The 22,055-nt window shown below is 51.1% G+C and overlaps 1 protein-coding gene across 8 annotated transcripts in view; it reads left to right on the top strand.

The window, feature by feature from the left end:
- The window catches only part of Mgrn1 (mahogunin ring finger 1), a 53,819-nt gene that overhangs the window by 29,473 nt on the left and 2,291 nt on the right, over positions 1-22,055 (top strand). For 2 of the 8 annotated variants that reach the window (XM_006984681.4, XM_016003208.3), the window contains exons 6-17: positions 2,753-2,819; positions 3,133-3,182; positions 5,018-5,065; positions 6,341-6,409; positions 8,384-8,543; positions 10,611-10,720; positions 12,619-12,684; positions 14,119-14,345; positions 16,954-17,077; positions 17,399-17,441; positions 18,580-18,678; positions 20,631-20,675. In XM_006984681.4, coding sequence (XP_006984743.1) covers positions 2,753-2,819; positions 3,133-3,182; positions 5,018-5,065; positions 6,341-6,409; positions 8,384-8,543; positions 10,611-10,720; positions 12,619-12,684; positions 14,119-14,345; positions 16,954-17,077; positions 17,399-17,441; positions 18,580-18,678; positions 20,631-20,671 — 1,104 coding nt within the window. In that variant the 3' untranslated portion in view covers positions 20,672-20,675. The remainder of the gene's footprint in view (positions 1-2,752; positions 2,820-3,132; positions 3,183-5,017; positions 5,066-6,340; positions 6,410-8,383; positions 8,544-10,610; positions 10,721-12,618; positions 12,685-14,118; positions 14,346-16,953; positions 17,078-17,398; positions 17,442-18,579; positions 18,679-20,630; positions 20,676-22,055) is intronic. The other 6 variants (XM_006984679.4, XM_016003206.3, XM_006984682.4 and 3 more) reach the window with 3 other exon arrangements.

Below are 22,055 nucleotides of genomic sequence, written 5' to 3'. Positions count from 1 at the left end.
CTATAGCTTTGGAGCCTGCCCTGGAACTCGCTCTGTAGATCAGGCTGGCCTTGAACTCACAGAGATCTGCCTGGCTCTGCCTCCCGAGTGCTGGGATTAAAGGCATGCGCACCCGGCACCAATGCAACTCTTAAAGCATTTATTTGGCTTGCTTTCAATTTCAGAGGGTTAGTCTTTGACCATCATGGTGGGGATTTGCAGCAGCAGGCAGGTATGACCCTGAAGCAGTAGCTGAGAGTTAACATCTTACCAAAAGTTGCAGACAGAAAGAGACTGGGGGAGTGTGGGTTTTTTGTTTGTTTGTTTGTTTGTTTGTTTGTTTTTTAAAGATTTATTTATTTATTATGTATACAGTGTTCTGCCTCCATGTATGTCTACAGGCCAGAAGAGGGCACCAGATCTCATTACAGATGGTTGTGAGCCACCATGTGGTTGCTGAGAATTGAACTCAGGACCTCTGGAAGAGCAGTCAGTGCTCTTAACCGCTGGGCCATCTCTCCAGCCCCTGTTTGTTTGTTTTTTGAGAGAGGGTTTCTCTGTGTAGTTTTGGTGCCTGTCCTGGATCTCGCTCTGTAGACCAGGCTGGCCTCGAACTCATAGAGATCTGACTGCCTCTGTCTCCTGCCACCATGTCCCAGCGGTGGGTTTTTTTAACTTCAAAGCTCAGTGGCATACCTCCTCCAACAAGTCACACCTCCTAATCCTTCCCAGAGAGTTTCATTAGTGGGATCAAGTATTCAACTGTATGAACCTGGGGGGTGTTCTCGTTCAAATAACTGTATCCTCCTGAAAGTTTTTTGTAGTGTTTTGATTCCTTTCTCACCATATTTGTAGTGGGAAATTCCCTGCGTTGCTAACTTTTTTTGAGACAGGGTCTCTTTAGATCAGGCTGGCCTCAAAGCCATAGAGATCCATTTGCCTTTGTCCCTAGAGTGCTAGGATTAAAGATGTGTGCTTAATGCCCCCACCCCACCCTGGGTTGTTGATAATGATTAGGAAGAAATGTTTTTCCTGTTTTATAAACAGCACTAGCATCCATGGCCTTGGCAGCAGTGTCCTGTGCCGAGCTGCTGAGAGGATTTCCATGCCTTTCATTGTAGAAGTCAGTGTGACTGGTGTGGCAACCCCATTTGGAAACACAAAACTGAGGTTCGGGGTGATAGGGCTAAAAATGCAAGTGGGCCGAGGCAGAGCCAAGCGTCGAACTTCTGTTCCTGCTGCACACTCCACGAGAGACCGCTCTTCTGATGACGAAAGACAGGCCTGTCTGTCCTGTGCTCCATGCTGATCTTGAGGAAGAAGGGAGCTCTGTGTTCTGCTGAGAGATGTGCCTCTGGCCAGTGAGTCTCTATTCACAGTGTGTGCTTAGTCATCGGCTCAGGGTTCTAGGGCACAGACCAGAAGCAGCTCTATTATGAGCCTGTGGGACTCCTGGCTAAGGTCTACTTGTGAGGCAGAGGGCACTGTCCGAGGCCCCCATGAACAGGGCCTAGGCTGGGGCTACTCTTCCTGACCCTATCTCTTAGGTGCGAAACATGTTTTGTGTTTGGTCTTGGTTTTAACTTAATTGTGCTGTGATTCACATGCCACAGCTTACTCATTCTAAGGCGTTCCTGGTTTTTAGTATGTTCACAGAGTTTACAAGGTTTTTTTGTTTGTTTCTTTTTTTTTTTCTTTGAGACAGGGTCAAGTGTGTATCTCTGGCTGGCCTAGAACTCACTATGTAGACCAGGTTAACCTTGAACTCACAGAGATCCTCCTGCCTAGGATTAATGGTATATACCACCATTGTCTGAGACAGGGCCTCACTGCTGAGCTTACCACCCTTCTGCCTCTGCTTCCTGAGTAGTTGGAATTAGATTTGTGTACTACCACACCTGGCCCATTGACCATTCTTTGAGTAACTCCTTAGTGAGAATAATGGAAATGTGTGCTGCTTCCCTGAGACACCAGGAGGGTTCTGGAGACTGGGCAGGCTGGATTTTGTCTATCAGGTAGTTGGGGACAGAGGACAGCTTAGTGACAGGAAGAAACAGGAGCTGAGTGTTTACAGGGAAGAGCTCACAGATGTGGGTAGGTGCCTCCCAGACTACTGCACTGCTAGCAGGGTGCAGGGTGTGAGGGCCAGGGCAGCAGGTAAAGATGGAACCAGGAAGGGGGGTGGTAACTGGTGCTCTCACTCTCATTCTATCTGGGGTGGGGCTTAAGCCAGATGCTTTTCATCAAACAATTGCATAGCTAAATTTAACCCAAAACATGGGGGAATATCCCCAGGAGACTGGATGGCAGAGGCTAAGCAGATACATGATAGCATTGTCCACAGTGGTCACAATGTAGAAACAGTCTGGGATCAACTGGTGATTGGGCAGACACAGTGTGGCTTACCCAACCCCTAGAGTAACTATGCAACCACAAAAAAGAATGGGGTTCTAACTGAACTTAGAAAGCTTGCTCAGTGGCAAAAAAAATCTAGGTACAAAAAGATAGACATTAAATGATCAATTATAGAACTGTCCAGAGCAGGCACACCTTCAGCTGTGGAAAGCAGATGAGTGGTTGTCAAGGACTGAGGGAATGGGAACTTAATGACCTCTTGAAGGAGTTTCTCTTTGGAGAGCCAGTCAGGAACTGTGTGGCCTACATGGTTTAGTGTCACTGAGTGTCCTAGATTCCGTCTGTCCGCTCCAGTTCAGGCTGACCAACTCACTACTTGATGTCCATGAGCCTGACCATTTTTGCCTCCTTTCCTCAGCTGAACTTTGACCTGGATCGGGGTGTGTTTCCAGTAGTCATCCAGGCTGTGGTGGACGAAGGAGATGGTGAGCATTGTTGGTCTTTCCTTATCTTCCTTTCCAAGTGTGTGGGACCTCTGGGGACGAAGTAGCTTCCTTCTCCGAGAGTTGTCAAAGGGCCTCTTTCCGGAAAGGGAAGGTGTCCATCATGGCCCACAGACAGGCTCATGACAGTGGCATTGCCATGTGGGCACCTTCAGAAGAGGAGGGTGAGCTAGGGCAAGAACAGGGGTGGACTCTGGACTGGCTGTGGCACCTAGAAATCATGCCTGCAGGGGGAGGGAGAGAGTCCCAGCATGACCTCACTTTTGGCCTCCTCTCTTATCTTTCCCTGTTTCAGTTGTTGAAGTGACTGGCCATGCTCATGTGCTCTTGGCTGCCTTTGAGAAGGTAAGTGCCATCCTGGCCACCACCTGTAACCTGGGAGCTGGGGCAGGGTGAGGTTTGAGTAAGGGGGTCAGGGCTTGGTGCAGGGACTAAATGACAGATTCTTAGTTCCCAAGACACTGGTCCTAAGGCTGATCATCTTGGGAGCTATTAAAAGAGTTTTTGGAGCGGTGAGGCAGAGTGTTCTGGACTGAGGCCAGCCCCATAGGACCCTTAAGAACCTGCCAGCACAGGCTAGGATGCCCCCATGAAGACCCTGCCACAGACTAACTTTCCTCCCTCCAGACATCACTTCTTTCCACCAGTTCAGTATCCTCAGTTGCCACCCAGTACTGACCATACCTGGTATGTGTGTCTGCCTCACTTATGATCTGCTCCCTTTTGCCCCTCCTGCTGGCTGCAGCTTGCAGTCCAGATAGGGCTGGGCAGGCTTCATGCCCACAGGAGGCCTTCCTGACTCCTCTGGGCAGTTGTTTACTGTTCTTACTTGTGCCAGGGCAGAAGTGGCCTTTGATTTGTCATCTCAGAGCTGGCATGGTACCTAATTTGCACTATAGATGATCAGTGAATAATAGTGAGGTGGATGAGAGTCTGCTACCTGCTAGTGCAACCCCAGGCATGCATATATGTATGTATGTATGGATGTATGTATGTATATATGTATGTATGTATGTATGTATGGATGGATGGATGGATGTATAGATGGATGGATGGATGGATGGATGTGTGTTTGTGTATATCCTCCCTTGTCAGAGATTTGGGTGTTACATGCCTACCTGATGATGTTCCCAGAGACCCCCACCCTCCCTCAGGCCCTTTGTTATTTCTCAGCACTGCAACTAAGACAGCTTCAGGTTGGAGCCCAGGTGACAAGGACCCCACCAAGAATGGCCTGGGATTACTTATTTCCTGCTGACTCATCTGGAGTCCTGCAGTCTTGGGGTCTTCACCAAGGTGTGCTTTCAGTGCAGAGCCCATTCCTGCTGTGACCCAGGTCTCTGGACCACGCCCAGCTCTGTACAGCTGTGCCCATCTGTTCTGTAATAAGCCTAGGCCTGCTCTTCTGGGGCCAGGAGTGCGGGTGACAGGAGTGTGCTGAACAGAGGCCAGCACCTCTTGAGCACCCTGTGTTTGGATCTTGTTGGGAGAAGTGCTCACAACAGGATCTGGTGAGGCAAACGGGCTGTCCCCAACAGGCATTCCATTTAGTGCTTGCAGTTTAGAGCTCAGTGAAAAACTGCTTGTTTTTATAGTACCACATTCTAGAAATTTCCATAAGTTCCCATCGACTTTACTGGACGATCCTGAGTGCTGTCTTGGTTGGCTCAAAATATAATAACACTAATTATTACAAAAATCTCAGCTCTAATACTTTAATAAGTCTTTCCAACTCTGACCAATCTGTTTCTCTGGATATCATTAAACACATTGGTTCTCTTCAGTTTTTTTTCTCACATTTTAGCTCTCTGAATGTTTGCTTATATCATCTTCCTGATAGCCAAACCTAAGAACCTTTGTGTATTCACTCCTACTACGTAAATACTGCTTCTGGGTACATGGGAGTGGCTAGCCAATATCAGAATGTAGGTAGGTGAGCGGCTTCAGTTTGTGCATGCTAGAGACTACCCAGGATAGTTGGATTCTGTGGGAATGTTTGAAGAAGATGCTCCAGGAACTGTAGAAGGCAGGTATGAGGCCACGAGTGAAGACTTTGTGGCCTGGCTCCTCGTCTTCATCTTTTTCTTATTTTCAGCCATGAATGTAGGTTAGCCTCCACCTGGCTGGGCAAGACTGCTTGGAGGGGCCAGTTTGAGATTAACTGTGTCTCTTCCCTGCAGCATGTGGATGGCAGCTTCTCTGTGAAGCCGTTAAAGCAGAAGCAAATTGTAAGTGTCAGACATCATGGGCCCTTGGGTTGCAAAAAGCACACACATAATGCATGTGTGAACACGTGCCCAGACCTCATGGGCTGTTCTTTCTGGCCATGTAGGAGCTGCTTGCCTGAGTCTACCCTCTTGTGCTCTGGGCTGTTGGGGTCTGTCTGTGTTTTATGTGCATGGGTTGTATAGCTACCCTGTGCTGCAGCAACCAGTGCAGGTCCCTGAGTCCTGCCCAGTTTGAACCATGGTGCATGGAAGGCAGTTAGTTCTTGGTGAGTATTTTCTAAATGAATGGGCAGAGGAAGTAAGGAAAGTCAGGATACAGAAATATGGCAGCCACCTCTTGCTTACAAATTACTGGAAAGAAAGCAGCCCTGGGCAAAGACTCAGTTGACTCTTGTAGCACCGGAGAGGGGAAGAATCCCAGGGTGCTGGGGAGACTGGGAAGGCTTCTCTTGGGAATCACACATTCTGGGATTCTATGTAGGGCAGTTACTCCTGCTGGCCTACTCGAGCAATATAAGAATTTAGTGGGATGCCTACCTAGAACTGTTTAAGACCTTGATCCTGAGACTGACTAACAGGCAGGAGCCTGTGTTCTAAGGCCATGGTGAGTAGTTGTATTGTGTATAGCTACCCAAGTGCCAGAGACCGGCTTAAGGTTCCAGTGTGGGGTTATAGTTTGTTAACCTTTTAAAGGAGAGAGAGAGTGAACCCTGGCAGGTTCAGACCCTGATAGTACTAGTTGGGCAGAAGAGCCCGTGGGCTATGGGTGGGGGCACTTGTTTCCTGAAAGCCAGCTAGCAGGATCCTGGCTTTCTGGAGGCGTGCTGTGGCCCATGGAACTTTGGAACCAATAACTTAAGGCGCTTCGGGACAGGTCAGCATGAAGCCTTTTGGTTCTGTGTCTAAGACCAGATATGGCTTTTGTGTGGAAAGAACGGTTGCATGGCTTCCTATCTGCTGCATACAGACAACAGCTCTGTCCCTCTTGTGGGTGACAGAATGGGTCCAAAGTGTTTGTTCTTTGGTAGTGGGGATGATTGTGGGGAGCTTGGAGCCAGGCCTCCTGGGATAGAAGGATGGGGGGCCGCTGGCTTCATTCCCTGCTCCATGTGTTGCTTGCTGAGCTCAGCACAGGGCGGGGTTTCCTGCCTCTTGTTCCTGGCATTTGCTCTTCTCCAGGTCCCACAGACTTCCCAGGCACACTTTCCCTGGAACCTGGGGCTCTGGTGGTGGTCTAAACACAGAAGCCCAGCAGCACATCTTTCTGCTCTCTAGGTGGACCGTGTCAGCTACCTGTTGCAGGAGATCTACGGCATCGAGAATAAGAACAACCAGGAGACCAAGGTGTGTCCCTGTGGGCAGCTAACTGGACTCCAGGCTGGCAACATGCCTCAGGTTTCTAACTGCCTTATGGAAGCCCACTCATTGGTGACATGCTAGGCTTTCCCAGGCCTGACCCAGGGCCTACAAGGTTTAATGGAAAAGACGCCTTTCCCTGGAGGTCCAGAACCCCAGACCCCATCATTTTTCCTTAGTCCCTTTTTAGCAGTTAAGCCAACCAGGCTTTTGTGTGTCTCTGACTGACTACCTGAGAAACAGCAATTCAAAGGAGAATGATTTATTTCAGCTCACAGTTTTACAAGTGTCAGTCCACCATGGCAGGAAAAATGAGGTGGAGCAAAGTAGCTCATGTCATGGCAGCCAGGGAACAGAAGAGATGGAAAGGGCTAGACTGCTACCTGCCCCCTGAAGGACCTGCCATTAGTGACCTACTTCCTCCAGGTAGGTCCTCTTTAGAATTCCCAGAACCCCCCCAATGGCTGGGTTTCAGAGCCTCCAACCCGTAAGCCTTTTAGAGGGACAGACACTATACACCCCAACCACAGCAGGAGACGGCAGTGTTGGAAATGTCTTGTCCTTTCCCCAGCAAGCTGTTTAAATCACTAAATTGTCAGATAGTGTTTTTGGCTTTATGAGCCATTTGGTTTATTTGTTTTTCAAGACAGGCTCTCACTGTGTAGCTCTGGCCTTGGAACTCACTATGTAGACCAGGCTGGCCTCAAGCACAAAGAGACCTGCCTGCCTCTGCCTTCCAAGTGCTGAGCTTAAAGGTGTGTGCCACTATGCCGAGTTAGCCATCTGGTTTCTAGGGCAGCTACTTTGTGCTGCAGCCATAGCTCAGAAGCACCCCCAGACAGTGCAAAGATAGCTAAATGTGGCAGTGTTCCAGCAACCAAGCAGGTTCAGTTAACCCAATTCATGTTTAAGACATTTGCTCACTCACTTTCCAGGCCCTGGTGTGGTTTCTGAAAGCTGATAGAAACGAAAGTGTTTCCAAATGAGATCTGCTCACTGATTGTGGTTGAAAGACACATGGTTCAGTACTGTCCTTCCTTCTTTACAGCAGAAGGCGTTGTCATGTTTGGGGTTGGCAGGGGCAAGGGCTCTCCTCTCTCTGTGTGAGCCTGGTGCTCTCTCTCTGTGTGAACCTGGTGCTGTCCTCCCTCTGTGTGAGCCTGGTGCTCTCTCTCTGTGTGAACCTGGTGCTCTCCTCCCTCTGTGTGAGCCTGGTGCTCTCCTCCCTCTGTGTGTGTGAGCCTGGTGCTCTCCTCCCTCTGTGTGAACCTGGTGCTGTCCTCCCTCTGTGTGAGCCTGGTGCTGTCCTCCCTCTGTGTGAGCCTGGTGCTCTCCCTCTGTGTGAGCCTGGTGCTCTCCTCCCTCTGTGTGAGCCTGGTGTTCTCCTCCCTCTGTGTGTGTGAGCCTGGTGCTCTCCTCCCTCTGTGTGAACCTGGTGCTGTCCTCCCTCTGTGTGAGCCTGGTGCTGTCCTCCCTCTGTGTGAGCCTGGTGCTCTCCCTCTGTGTGAGCCTGGTGCTCTCCTCCCTCTGTGTGAGCCTGGTGCTCTCCTCCCTCTGTGTGAGCCTGGTGCTCTCCTCTCTCTGTGTGAGCCTGGTGCTCTCCTCCCTCTGTGTGAGCCTGGTGCTCTCCTCCCTCTGTGTGAGCCTGGTGCTCTCCTCCCTCTGTGTGAGCCTGGTGCTCTCTCTCTGTGTGAGCCTGGTGCTCTCCTCCCTCTGTGTGAGCCTGGTGCTCTCCTCCCTCTGTGTGAGCCTGGTGCTCTCCTCCCTCTGTGTGAGCCTGGTGCTCTCCTCCCTCTGTGTGAGCCTGGTGCTCTCCCCATGGTGTTTGAAGAGCTCTGCTGTGTCCCTGACACTTCCTACTTCCTTTGCCACACATAGACACTGGAGGGCATGCTCCAGGCCGCATCAAGCCACCCTCAGGCTCTTGTGAAGACACTGACACCCAGGCCCTTGTCTCCACAGCCGTCCGATGACGAGAACAGTGACAACAGCAGTGAGTGTGTGGTGTGCCTGTCGGACCTGAGGGACACACTGATCCTGCCCTGCCGCCACCTGTGCCTCTGCACTTCCTGTGCTGACACGCTGCGGTACCAAGCCAACAACTGCCCCATCTGCCGGCTGCGTGAGCATTACCCAGGGCTCTGTTTGTGAGAAGATGCAGGAGAATTGGGGCTGCCCGTTCCAGGCAGTCTGGGGACCACCACTCCCTATTACACAAGAAATGGAAAGTCCATGAGCTTTTCGTGAAAGGCATGATGTTGATCCCCTGCCTCCAGGACAGGGAAAGATTAGAAGGAAGACATGCGATAACACTTGAACCAGGCCGATTAATCTCTGAACAAAATCTATTGTCAAGGTTACATAGGAACTATTTTTGAAAATCTTAAAGTGAGTCAAAAGCAGAACATTGTGCTAGGTGGTAGTCAGGTTGTCTGCCAACATTTGTAGACTCTGAGAAACTCACCCAAGCTCATGGCTAGTCAAGTGTCAGAAATGGGTTTTTCATTCAGACATGGAAGGGTTTTGGCTCCTGCTTTTTTTTTTTTTTTTTTTTTAAAGATTTATTTATTTATTATGTATACAGAGGAGGGCGCCAGATCTGGTTATGGATGGTTGTGAGCCACCATGTGGTTGCTGGGAATTGAACTCAGGACCTCTGGAAGAACAGTCAGTGCTCTTAACCTCTGAGCCAACTCTCCAGCCCCCTTGCCTCCTGCTTTTGATCCCATTGTCTGAAAGTAGCACATCATGGTGGCTGTCCGCTCAGAGTCGGGTGTGTCCATGCATTGTGTGAGTTTACACTGGGGCAGCTCTGTGGAGTCATAGGACAGGCTGCATGTACAGACAGGGGCATTGTGGTACCTGGTCTGGGTCTCCCAGTGTCCAGGGGAATCTCAGCTGAGGTAGAACAGGAAACCACAGGTTAGGGCTGGCTTAGGTAGTTCATAGCCCTTTTTGCAAGGGAAGCAGACATTGTCCCAGCCTGGATTTTTGCAGGCTTTGGTGCCCACATGTGACAGAGGAGAGGTCCTTTTCTTACATAGGTGGTCTCCAGTCAACAGGGTGGCCAGGACTTGCTATCTTTCTGGAACAGTCCTTTTAGCACTGTCCCACTGTGAACTTACGTTCTGAATCTACACAGCTGCTTAGGGTGTCCTAAGACCTCACTGCAGGCCTTAGCCTGTGAGACTTGATGCTGTCAGGGAAGCTGAGCACCAGTGTCCCCAGCTGTCCCGGCCTCCTCGAGTGGTCTGGGAGTGTGCTGGTGGGACCCAGAGGTCAGAGCAGGGCTGGAGCAAGTGTGTCTAGGCTAGACTGCAAATACAGAGCCACAAACCCCAGTTCCGTCTCTCAGTGCATGCCCTTCCTCACCTGGTTGCTCTGTATCCAAGTATGGATGGTTGTGGAGAAGTGAGGCTGTTGTAGTGTGGCTCTGATTCCTCAGCACCAGAGTGCACGTTGTTGATGGCGTATCTTTTTCGTTGTTGTTGTTTTGGTTTTTTTGAGATAGGGTTTCTCTGTGTAGCTTTACACCTTCCCTGGAACTCTCTGTAGATCAGGATGACCTCAAACTCACAGAGATCCGCCAGCCTCTGCCTCCCAAGTGCTGGGATTAAAGGTGTGGGCCACCATTGCCCGGCTGTTGATGGCATATCTTAGTTGATAGTGATTTAAGACACATTTGTCACAGATTCAGGGGTTTTACCTCCACTTGCTGTGTCTTAGGAATGTAACCCTGTCTCCTGCTGGGCCACTCTTGTAGGCAGAACTGGCACTAGGAGATGACCTTTATCCTAATTTGTCCTTTCTGGTACATAACCAGTGTCTGTCCCAGTTGTCTATGTGGTAGACATTGCACTTACCTGTCCTGCCTTCTGAAGAGCTCACAGGCAGGAGCCTGTAGTCCGGAGATCTCTGTGGTCCCCACTGTTTGAGTCTACTGGAGTGAGTGGTGGCCACAGCCACTGTGACTTGAATAGAGGGGTCCTTAAATAGTTGTTGGTCTTTTAGCTGCCTACCCTTGGAAAGTGTCCAGGATTCCGTCCGTTAAGGATCCCCTCTGACTGATTTAGAAACATGTTCCTTGTTTCTGGGCACTGTGAGTGGTAGTGTCCACAGTCTAGAGTGTCCGTCCATGCCTCTGAAGACTCTGCTCTTGTTCTTATGTCTCTCTTTCTTTCTGCCACAGCATTCCGAGCTCTCCTGCAGATCCGGGCTGTTCGGAAGAAGCCAGGGGCCCTGTCTCCCATCTCCTTCAGCCCTGTCTTGGCCCAGAGTGTAGACCACGATGAACACTCTGTAAGTGCTTTCTTCTCCTCCAGCTTGCCTCCTAGGCAGGCATGGCCCCCACAGCGGCCTGTGAGCTGTTAATCAGGAACCAGGCTCTGCTGGGCAAGGGTGGGGCCTCCTCGGAGCTCTGCTGAGTGTTTCCACCATCTCCACTGTTGCTTTAGGCAACGCTCTTTGAAGGCCACCTGTGTCACTGCCCGTGGGCTCCTTCAGTCTCAGCCTGGGGTCCCTCTGTAGACTGACTGCCTGGGGAGGCCTGGCTTCAGGCAGACCAGGAAGGTCTTGTCAGTTAAAGGACCTAAAGAGCAAGACATAGATGAAGAGGTAAGACTCCTACAGAAGTGCTCGGAGACAGGAGAGATGCCTAGAAATGGGTGGGAGTCTGCAGGAGTTGCTGAGGTAGTTGGGGAGTGAAGGAGAGCTCAGTCTAGGCCAAGGCCTTCTTGGGTTCCCATGTGCATCTGTTGCAGGAACTCCTGGCTTTTGAAGACCTTGCCTCCACTTTAAGAGGAAAGAGTAATGAGCCCCATGGCCTGGGCATCCAGAGGGCATAGCTTTTGTTCCTAGAAGGCCTGCTTTATTTATTTACAACTAGGAAGCTCAGTAGATGTGATATACTCTCACAGAAGACTTCTGGAAACTGGGCCAACAGTTTTGTTTGGTTTTCTGAGACAGGGTTTCTCTGTGCAGCCCAGGCTGTCCTGGAACTTACTCTGTAGACCAGGCTGGCCTTGAACTCAGGGGTCCTCCTGTCTCTGCTTCCTGAGTGCTAGGATTAAAGACCTGTGCCACTGCATCTAGCCTAGGCCAACATTTAAAAACCTAGACGTGTCCCATGAAATGCAGATTTTTGGCCTTTCTTTTAAAAACTAAGGTTGTGTTCAGGCACCTGGACTAGAGGTGTAGCACACCCCCTCCAATGGGTCATGCCCCCCCAACACACACAGACACACATACACACATATGCGCGTGTGCACATGCGTGCGCACGCGCACGCCCCTGAAATACCTTTTTTTTTTTTTATTTTTGAGATAGGGTTTCTCTGTTTGGCTTTTGGTGCCTGTCCTGGATCTTGCTCTATAGCTTAGGCTGACCTCAAACTCACAGAGATCCGCCTGGCTCTGCCTCTCGAGTGCTGGGATTAAAGGTGTGTGCCACCACCGCCCCCCTAAAGTACTTTTGCCTTCTAGCGGACTGTGTGGGCTTCCGTTGAAGAGCCACACACTCACCAGCCTTGTGTCTGCGGGTTGCAGGAGAAATGACTCCGAGGTGGGGCTGCCCAGTGACGGAGGTCCGAGTGTCAGAGGGCTTGTGCTCAACAGTGCTGGCCTTGATGTAGCTTTTGTACGGGTGGTTGAGGGTCAGGTGGGTCCCTTCTGTTTGCCCTCTTATCCTGAGCGAGCCAGTTACGGGGTGAGTGTAACCTTGATTTGTAATTAGCCAGAAGCTCTAATCTGCCCTGGGAACCACCTGCCTTTTGCAGAGTTCCAAGTACCTAAGTGGGTTCTTATTCTCTGCTCCCTGCCCTGTGAAGTGCCCAAATGAGGTCTCCAGAGAGTCTTTAAGGTAATGGTGAGCCTCAGTGCCCAGCCACTCTCAGGTCACCTTGGCCAAGACCTCTTGCTCTGGGGAGACCCAGACTATGAGTAGGTTAGGCTGAGCTTAGATTCCTCTCTGAGTGAGACCCACTACAGGGTTCCCAGGAACTGGTTATGTATGTGCAGGCAGCCTGTGCAGGGCCCTGATGCAGAATTTTTCTTGTGTTGAATGTCGTCTTACGGTCAGCTATAGTTGTAGAATTCCTGGGCGTGCATGGAGGGCAGTAAACCAGAGGCCCGCCTCGCCCCACCAACTCCCATGCCATGTGGAGGTAGAAGTTGTAAAACATGTGATTTTTATTTTGACAGTGTCCCTTTAAAAAATCAAAGTCGCACCCTGCCTCCCTGGCCAGCAAGAAACCTAAAAGGGAAACAGTAAGTGTGTTCGGTCATATAGCTCTGTTTTTGCCCCAGACCCTTATTTTTAAACCAACAAGTGTGGGAGGTCATTTTAACCCCAGGCTAATATATTTAACACACTTTGTCAAATCCGCTCTCCCTAGTCCCGGTGTCCCTGCCCAGGAAGGGAATTTTGTGGAACAAGCAAAGCTGAAGGTCTGTTGGCACAAAGCCCGTTCTTTGGTGTTGGTGCCAGGTGGTAGTCAACCTCAGGCACCGGCCGCCTCGCCAGCTTTGCTCGCCGTGGCTTCTGAGTGCCCTGTTTCCCTTTTTTTTCTTGCTGGCAGTGGAATGGATGTTGAAGGTGGAACTGACATCTCTGCTCTTTTTGCACATGGCGTCCCCGCATGCTTGTTCGTCTTGCATCCCTGGCTGGCTGTCCCTTCAAGTTTGACTCTTTGGGCCAAGGACTCTGGTTTTCTGACATTTTCCCCTGCACCCCAGGGACCAGACAGGGAGAGCAAAAGTTGGGTAGCAGCCAGACTGGACCTCTTGCTGGAGTTTCACTGGCTTGGCAAAGAACCCATTGAAAGCTAGTGTAACTAAGGGAAGCAGTTTGGGAAACAGCTGAGTTTGTCCTTTGTGGAGGGTGTGGGGCTGGGGGCAGTTGTTCACCTCTAAGTTGAAGGCAGGTGGGGATAGGTGAGAGTTAGCCAGAGGACTAAGACCCACCACCAGTCTGGTGCACACCCCATTCTCTAGGGGTGCCACCCCATCCCGTTATCCACAGTGCTGAGGGTGGGCAGGCCCAGCTTCCTGCAGGAAGCAGCATTATGAGCACTGTCTTGTACTTGGTTGTGAGAGCCTGTGGGAGCAATGCAGCACAGTCCTACAGCACTCCATGGCCTGACTGCTCCTCTCTGCAAGCTGAGCACGCTCCTTCTCCTTACCCCTGCCCAATCCATCTGCTCCTAATGAGGGCTGCAGTAGCTAGTGCCCGTCCACACTCCCACTGACCCCTGCTGGGGTCGCCGGAGGCCATACTTCCCTGGTCCAGAGAGCACTGGCGATGTTCTCCTGCCTCTGGCCTGGCTCCGCTCTGCCTGCTCCCGAGTGCTCCTGCTGTCACTAACCCTCACCCACACCTTCCACTCCTGCAAGCTGGGAAGAGCAAGCCATGCAACGACTTGGCAATGATGGGAACAGTGGCTTTTCAGACCTTGCTGATCATTCTGGACATCTGGGTGTTGGGTGTGTGCTGGAGCTGGTGGCCGAGAGACTCCTGAACAGGATAGCTTCCACTCGGCAAGGTAGCTTTCGCCAAGAGTTGGGGCTTAAATCCCTGGAAGGTGGCATGAGAAAGACACAGTCAGCAAAGCAGGTCTGGGGAGGAGAATGTCCCATTTCTGGGGCCTTATGGCTGTGACAAGGATCCTGGCTGGGCCCTCCTCACCGGCTTTGTCTCCACAGAGTTCGGACAGTGTCCCACCTGGCTATGAGCCCATCTCCTTGCTTGAGGCACTGAATGGTCTACGGGCTGTCTCCCCGGCTATCCCATCAGCCCCCCTCTATGAGGAGATCACCTACTCAGGCATCTCGGATGGTCTGTCCCAGGCCAGCTGTCCTCTCGCTGGACTCGATCGAATCATAGAAAGTGGCCTACAGAAGGGGAAGCCACAGAGCAAATCTCCAGACAGGTGAGGCCAGTGCCCCGCCTCCCTTGGTGAGGTGTGTCATCACATGGAGTGAGAGAGGGTGTCAGAAGATGCGCTCAGTGTGCACGTGCGACTTGCAAGGTCTCTCTGTGGTCTTGCAGAACTTCACAATGCATTTTGTTTCTTGATCACCAGGACTCCAAAGGTCCAGCAACAGGTCAGACTCTTCTCTAGTTGATCACAGCCAGCAACACTGAGCAGAACAGCATGTCAGGAAAGGCGCTGGGTTGAGACTCCCAGTGCCCCCAAAGCCACACCAGCTGCTTGCTGTCAGTAAATTGTACAGGCCTGTGCCATGTCCCTGCCCAGGGAGCTGATTTGAATCTAGGAGTTTTTGGCAGCTGGTCACATAAACCTGTCTCACCAATGAACCAGCAGTGACAGCAGAAACTGGGACACTGAGGTGTGAAGCAGATATACCTTGTGTCTTAGGATTACTGTTGCTGTGATAAAACACTGTGACCAAAGGAAGGATGAGGAGGAGAGGGTTTATTTGGCTCACACCTTCTCTTCTTACTGCGTTAATTCAATTCCCTGGAGACAGGGACTGATGCAGAGGCCATGGAGGAGTGCTGCTTCCAGGCTTGGTTCTCATGGCTTGCTCAGCCTGCTTTCTTACAGAACCCAGGACCACCAGCCCAGGGATGGCACTTCCTGCAATGGGTTGGACCCTCCCCCACCAATTATTCATTAAGAAAATACTGGACAGGCTTGCCTGCAGCCCAGTCTACAGAGGCTTTTTTTTTTTTTTTTTTTTTTTTTTTTTGGTTTTTCGAGACAGGGTTTCTCTTGTGTAGCTTTGCGCCTTTCCTGGAGCTCACTTGGTAGCCCAGGCTGGCCTCGAACTCACAGAGATCCGCTTGCCTCTCTGCCTCCCGAGTGCTGGGACTAAAGGCGTGCGCCACCACCGCCCGGCCTACAGAGGCATTTTTAAGGTTTATGCTCTCTGCTCTCAGATGACTCCAGTTTGTATCAAGTTGACTAAAAACCAGCCAGCACACCTTGCTGCCGCCGCCGCCACCATGTCTATTGAGCCAAATGTGTGTTCCCTCTCCAGGTTTTGAGTAGTGGCTCTTTCCATTGCTTGTGTATCTATTTGTATTGGCTTTCTACTTCAACAGGTTGTAACCATTGTTTTGTTTTTATGATAGCATGAGAACTTAAATGGATATTTTTGCTAGGTTGTCCTTTTTTTTTTTTTTAACTGTTAATAGAGTTAGCATACAAAACTGTGCTAATCACTGTGACATTTTCTTACATCTATATCATTACTGTGCTCATACACCTCCCGCACACCCCAAACTGGCTCCTTTCCTCTGCCTGAATAGTCTCGTTGCATGTACATCTTGTTACCCTATATTGTCATTGCCCCTTTTTGACCACTTGTTCCCCACACAGTCCCCTTCTGTTCTACATGTTAATATACTTATTTTAAAATCTCAGTTCTGTGTATGAGAGAATCTGAATCTGACTCATTTTCTTTAACTTCTAGTTCCATCACATGCAAATCTCTCTCTCTCTCTCTCTCTCTCTCTCTCTCTCTCTCTCTCTCTCTCTCACACACACACACACACACACACACACACACACACACACACACACTTATTTAGGTTTTTCGAGACAGGGTTTCTCTCTGTAGCCCTGGCTGTCCTGGAACTAGCTGGGTAGACCAGACTGGACTTGAACCCAGAGATCTGCCAGCCTCTGCCTCCAGAGTGCTGGAATTAAAGGCATGAGCCACTATGCCTGGCAATTTTATTCTTTTTGATTCTTCTGAGATGCTCTCATGCACCTTAGGTTGGCTAACCTAGAAGCCTTGATTCTCCTGCCTCTACTTCCTAAGTGCTGGGATTGTAGGCATGTGCCACCACTATGAGCTGTGAGCTACATTTGCAAACTGCCTTGAATTCATTTAATGATTGGATGATTTGGTGTTTAGGGTACAACTTTTTGAGCTTCTATGTGCCCTAGATAATACTTTTCTGTCAGAGGTGGGTTTTGTGTATCTGTGTTTCTGGAGTTTATCCAAGGGCCATGTGCATGCCAGGCCAGTGCCCTACTTCAGAGCTGAGCTCCAGCTTCATCCTCAGTGTCCCAAGAGTCCTCTCTAGCGTCATATTCCTCAGCTGGCCGAGAGTCAGTCATGCTCCCTTGGAGACTAGCATGGAGTCGCTGGCGGGTCTTCCTGTCTTGACTCCCTTAAGGAGAAAAGTAAAAGAAAGGTTTGTGTCCTGCACACTGCCCAGGCCCCTCTGCTTGTCCCTGGCAGAGCAGCTCCAGAGGAACACAGTCCCTCCTGCTGTTCGCCTGGGGCTCAGTGCGTCTCTTGTGGTGTCAGGTGTCACCTGTGAGGGTGGGAGGTTGTTGGGCAGGTCCACCTCTCTGGTTGTTCAGGCCTGTGCTGAAGTACACCTCTCCCTGGGGAGCCTCTGCTGGGCAGGTCTGCTTTTGAATCTTTGCGGAGGAGCCGCCTCTCCCCAGAGGCCTTTCCCAGGTCTCCAGGTGTGTGTGCAGAGGTCCCGGGTGGCTCTTGGTAGGATTGCATTCCTCTTCTAGCCACCTTACAGCCCTTCTTCCCTCCTCTCTCCAGCACCCTTCGGTCTCCATCATCCCCCATCCATGAGGAGGATGAGGAGAAGCTCTCGGAGGACTCCGATGCTCCTCTCCCACCAAGTGGTGTGGAGCTTGCGCTGCGGGAGAGCAGCTCCCCTGAGGTGAGGCTTGCTTCTGATGAGGCCCTGGCTTGCCTTTTCTGGGCTCCCTCACTGATCCCGAGCCCCCACTAGCCCTCTAGGCACTGCCACACTGTGACATCACAGCCAGACAAGTCAGTGTCCTTGACTGTGCACTGGGTGCCCTGTGGTGGAGTCATTTTGAGGGCCTATAAGCAAAATCATATGTGAAGCCTAGCTTCCAGTAACATGCTTGTATCCTTGGTGGCAGCTGCTGCCCACTGCCCTCAGCCTAGTCTCAGAAATTTGGCCCCTTTGGCCTGAGGATGTCTGCACCAGAGGTCTTTCCTCTTTGTCTCCTAGAGTTTCGGAACAGAGGAGGTGGATGAGCCGTCTCTAAAGCAAGGTGAGTCCCTTCTCTCAGGTCTGTCCCCAAGCCCTTGGTAAGCTCTGGATTCTGGCTAGGACAGACCCCCAGCTCTTTCCTTCAGGAACCTGGATGGTCAGTGTACAGGGACGGTAAGGGCATTGTGTCACTGGCCAGCACCTCGTGTGTCCAGAAGGGCTGTCCAGGTGTGGGAGTTCTTTGTCCTGGTGTGTTTTGGAGTTGCCTGACTGTCTAGTTCCTGATGAATTGAGGACAGCTGGTGTCACCTCACCTCCAGGTAGTGGAGGCTTAATGGGTAGTCTAGGAGGCTTGGGTTCCCTGCTCCTCTTGCTGGCCATGTTGGTTAGGGAGCCCCGTTAAGTCTGCCTCTGCTATTCCTTACCATGTCACTGCTGGACAGAAAAGTAAAGCAAGGTTCAGGGCTGGCATCTAGGGGATGCCCAAGACCACTTGACGAGGACACGGCTCTGACTGGCAATGAGGCCCATAGAGCGGTGATGCACTCCCGACCCCTGTGATGACTGGCAGTGAGGCCCATAGAGCGGTGATGCACTCCCGACCCCTGTGATGACTGGCAGTGAGGCCCATAGAGCGGTGATGCACTCCCGACCCCTGTGATAGCAGCTGCTCTGTTGTGCTCTGCATCCCCATGTGAGACCCACTTGCAGGGCCCTGGGTGTGAGTGAGGTGGCATCCTCTTGGAGCAGTGTGCTGTGTCTTCAGCCCCTCTAGCCTAGCCTTGTATTTCCATCTTCTGTCTCAGGTAGGGAGGACCTCAGCTTCCCACCTGGGGCCTACGCTCCTCCCACACTCTGAGAGCTCTTTACCTAGGCAGAAAAGTCACCTACAGGAATAATCAGGAATAAAGGCTCAAGCTGTTGAGGACTTGTGGGAGGCAAAAGTAGCCATGGTCCTCAGGGCTGCTCCAGAAGTCTGCCCTGCAGCCCACTACCACTCAGCTAACGGGGTCAGTCTCTGACTACTTAGTTACAAGGAAAATCAAAAGACAGCTACCACCTGGCACCAGACAGATTGGTTTTGAAATGAAAGAAACATATGCTCATCATTATGGTCCCTGGAATTTATTTGGTCAGAGTGGACCACAAGGACCTGTCCCTACCTGTGTGTCCTGATCTCTTTCCTCTATCTGCTACAGGGAGTCGAGTGCCCTCTATTGATGATGTCCTGCAGGATGGCAGCCCCCAGCACCATGGTTGCAGCCAGCCAGCACCTCCTGCTGACATCTACCTACCAGGTAACCAAGTCCTGTATAGACATTTGGGCAGAGCCTACCTCTGTCTCTGAGGGTAGGGGAAGGGAAGGGGAGTCTTTGAGACCTACTGGACCTCTTCAGAGTCCAGGTCTTCTCTCTGACTCTAAGCTGAACTCTGCTAAGGCCCACAGCAGGACTCAGACCAGGCTTAGTCTGCAGGGTTCTTTTCTACCTAGCTGCACTTGGCTTGAGGAGGGCAGGACAAGCTGTTTGCAGGAGGACAAAGTCCTTTCTCTGGTACTGCCTGCTGAGGCCCAGGGAGGCCAGTCTCACTCTGCTGAGACTGCAGTCTCCATCTGTGGCCCATGCCAGAGAGACCTATTATCCCCTGTGGCTGACCCAGGCCACTGCCCAGGTATACAGCAGCACATTGCCGGTCAGGCCAGAGAGCTGGCTGGGTGTGGGGTATACCGGTTGGGCCACAGGCAGTGGGCCTTGCTGTTCTTTTCTAAAGGTTTGTCCTCTGCTCTGCAGGGATGAGGTCCTCAGCTTCACACTTGGGGTTCACACTTGGGACTCCAAATCTGGGGTATAGAAGTGGGTCTCTCAAACTTAAAACTGCTCTGGTCTTGGGAATTCTGATAAACAGCCATTATACCTTCTAAGACTGGTTCTTAGAAGCAGCTACTTAAGGAGATGGGCTACTCCCACATGTCAGGGAAAAGCCTTTGCTCCCTGCTTGGCCCTGAGGTCAGTGTTGCTCACTTTTCCAGGGCTGCTTGGTATTGGGTGATTGTGACATCCTTTGGTGAAAAGAGCCTCCCATCTGCCCTTTTCTTCTACATGTGAAGTGACCCATAGAGGCTGACTGGGAACACAGGGGTCATCAGGTGGCAGGAGGGTAGCTATGGATCCAGCAAGCTATCGTCTTGCTGGATCACCATGACCTAACCAAAACAAACCCATAGGTGAAGCATGTTTGGAACCAGCATGTCCTAAAGGGTACAGTTCCAGTGTGTTCTTGGAAGCACCTCAAGTACCCATCTTTATTGTAAACTTGGCTAAGCAGGGAGTTGGGTGAGGTCCCTGGGTCTCTTGAGTCACCAGTATGAGCTTTGCTCCTGCAGGTCACCTGAAGGCAGGCACCTTTACTGTCCAGCACAGAATACTTAATCCCCTCTGTGGCCTCAGTCCATCAGGACTGGCCACAGAGAGAGCTGTAGGCAAGGGTCTCCGTCCTCGTTGATGTCCACTGAGGGGGTAGGAGGCAGTCACCTGAAGAAGCTAGATTTGCGTGCTCAGCTGGAGAAGAGCTGCCTTTGGCCAGCTTTGTGCGGGGACTGCTCCTGGATCCTAGCCACTCTCTGAGAACCACCCATTATACACCTTGCTCCGTGACAGCAGGCCAGGTTGCTCCCTCTGCACTTCCTGTTGGAGCTACCATTGATGTGTGTCAGCCCTGGAGGGTGGAGAGTGGGGGAGGGGCTTGCACGGTCCTTGTTCACACCTGCATGTTTCTCCTTACATGACGGCACCTACTGTCTTTTCTGCTGGCTCTTGTCAGAGAAGGCTGCATAGCTTTCATCTTTGTGAGAAGCATACATGCAGCTGGTGTCTTTACTTTCTGACAGTGGCACCAGTGACTACCCCCTGGATGCAGCTGAATTCACTGAATACATGTCCCCTGGAGATGGAAAAAAACAAGGCTGGGGGAAGTCCATAAAACAGTGAAAAAGTAGGCCTCTGCTAGGTCCCTGGTCCAGAGGCCTGGCTTCCATAGCCACAAGAAGAACTATGTCTGTTGCCTTCACACATACACATGTCTCTCTTGGTTAGAATGTTGTCCAGGATCTGTCCTGATTGTACTTACTACTACTTGGTTGCAGCAGCCGATGTGTGGGCAGTCTGTTTCTAGGTAGTTCCCACCCTTGACCCTAAAGTCCATGTCTTTCTGCTAACTGAGCTCCATCTGTCTCTCCCTCCTCTCTGCACAGCCCTGGGTCCCGAGTCCTGCTCTGTTGGTATAGAGGAGTAAGCTGGTACGTGACCTCTCCTCCACACTTCCGGTGCCTTGGCTGGGTATATCTACAGAGAAGAGCCCAATCCCCTGGGGGTTCTTTCTGGATTCAGAGTCCAGACCCCATTGGTGGCCACTGCACCTTCGTGTCTGAAAGGTGGCCTCCTGGGGTCCTGGCTTTGGAGCCAGAGGGTCTCCCATCTGGATAGGTTCCCATCCAGGCTCTTCCAAAGTAATAATGTAGGGTCCTTTGAACAGTGACTCAACCCAGGCTTCTGGAGTTGCTATCCCTGGTAGGAAGAAGGAGTTAGAGGATCAGGGAGCCTAGGAACGTGTGGAACAGCACCCTGGGGGCTACGTGCAGTAGAGTCTCATTGTGGTTTAAAAAAAAAAAAAATCAGTACTGGGGATTGAACTTGGGTAGGAGGCACTCTACTGCTGGGCTACATCCCTAGCCCTCTTTCCTTGTTTACAGGTCTCTATCCCTGGAGATAGGGTCTTACAAAGTTCCTTAGGCTGGCCTTGAACTTATTCTGTAGCCCAGATAGGCTTTTAATATACATTCCTCCTGCCTCAGCTATGGTTGTGGCTTTAAGCAGTTGTTGAAATTTGCACAAGCCATGGGAGACTCTAGGTCACCTGTTCCCATCAACACTTCTGTCTGTGGAACATGTATGTTCTCCTGGGTCTGTTGTATCCTGTGGGGCTAAAGAGCACTGGCTGCTCTCCCAGAATACTCCGGTTCAATTCCCAGGACCCATATGGCAGCTCACAACCATCTATAACTCCAGTTCCAAGGGATTGGACACACTCATCTAACCTCTGTGGGCACCAGGCATGCAACTTCTGTACAGAAATATGTGCAGGCAAGACACTCATACATAAAATGAAAATAAAAATAAGCATTAAAAAAAAAAGCCAGGTGTGGTGGCACATGCCTTTGATCCCAGCACTTGGGAGGCAGAGGCAGGCGGATCTCTGAGTTCCAGGACAGCCAGGGCTACACAGAGAAACCCTGTCACCAACTCTCCTGATTCCTGTCCAGGGAGCATTCTTCATGCTTCCCTTCACTTGTTACTGTGGCCTCTGTTCCCTTATCTAGCATACAACTCTCTCATGCACAGCTGAGCTTTCCTGTCTCGAGACCATCATTGTCACTGAGAACCTGTCCATCTTGTCTCTGGAACCTTCTGCAGCACCACACACACACACACACACACACACACACACACACACACACAGTCTTAGGCACCAATGGGATTGGGGCCCTGTTGGATAGGTAGCTGCTTAGCCATAGGTGTCCCAGATTGCTGGTTAGAGAAGCACCCCTGAAGACTAGGCCTATATTATAGGCGGGACTCTTTCTTAAAGTTCTTAAAGAGGGGCTGATAACCTTTCGTGT

The sequence above is a fragment of the Peromyscus maniculatus genome, chromosome 8, assembly GCF_049852395.1.
Source record: "Peromyscus maniculatus bairdii isolate BWxNUB_F1_BW_parent chromosome 8, HU_Pman_BW_mat_3.1, whole genome shotgun sequence".
Lineage (NCBI taxonomy): Eukaryota > Metazoa > Chordata > Mammalia > Rodentia > Cricetidae > Peromyscus > Peromyscus maniculatus.
This window is presented reverse-complemented; position numbering and strand designations above follow the sequence as displayed.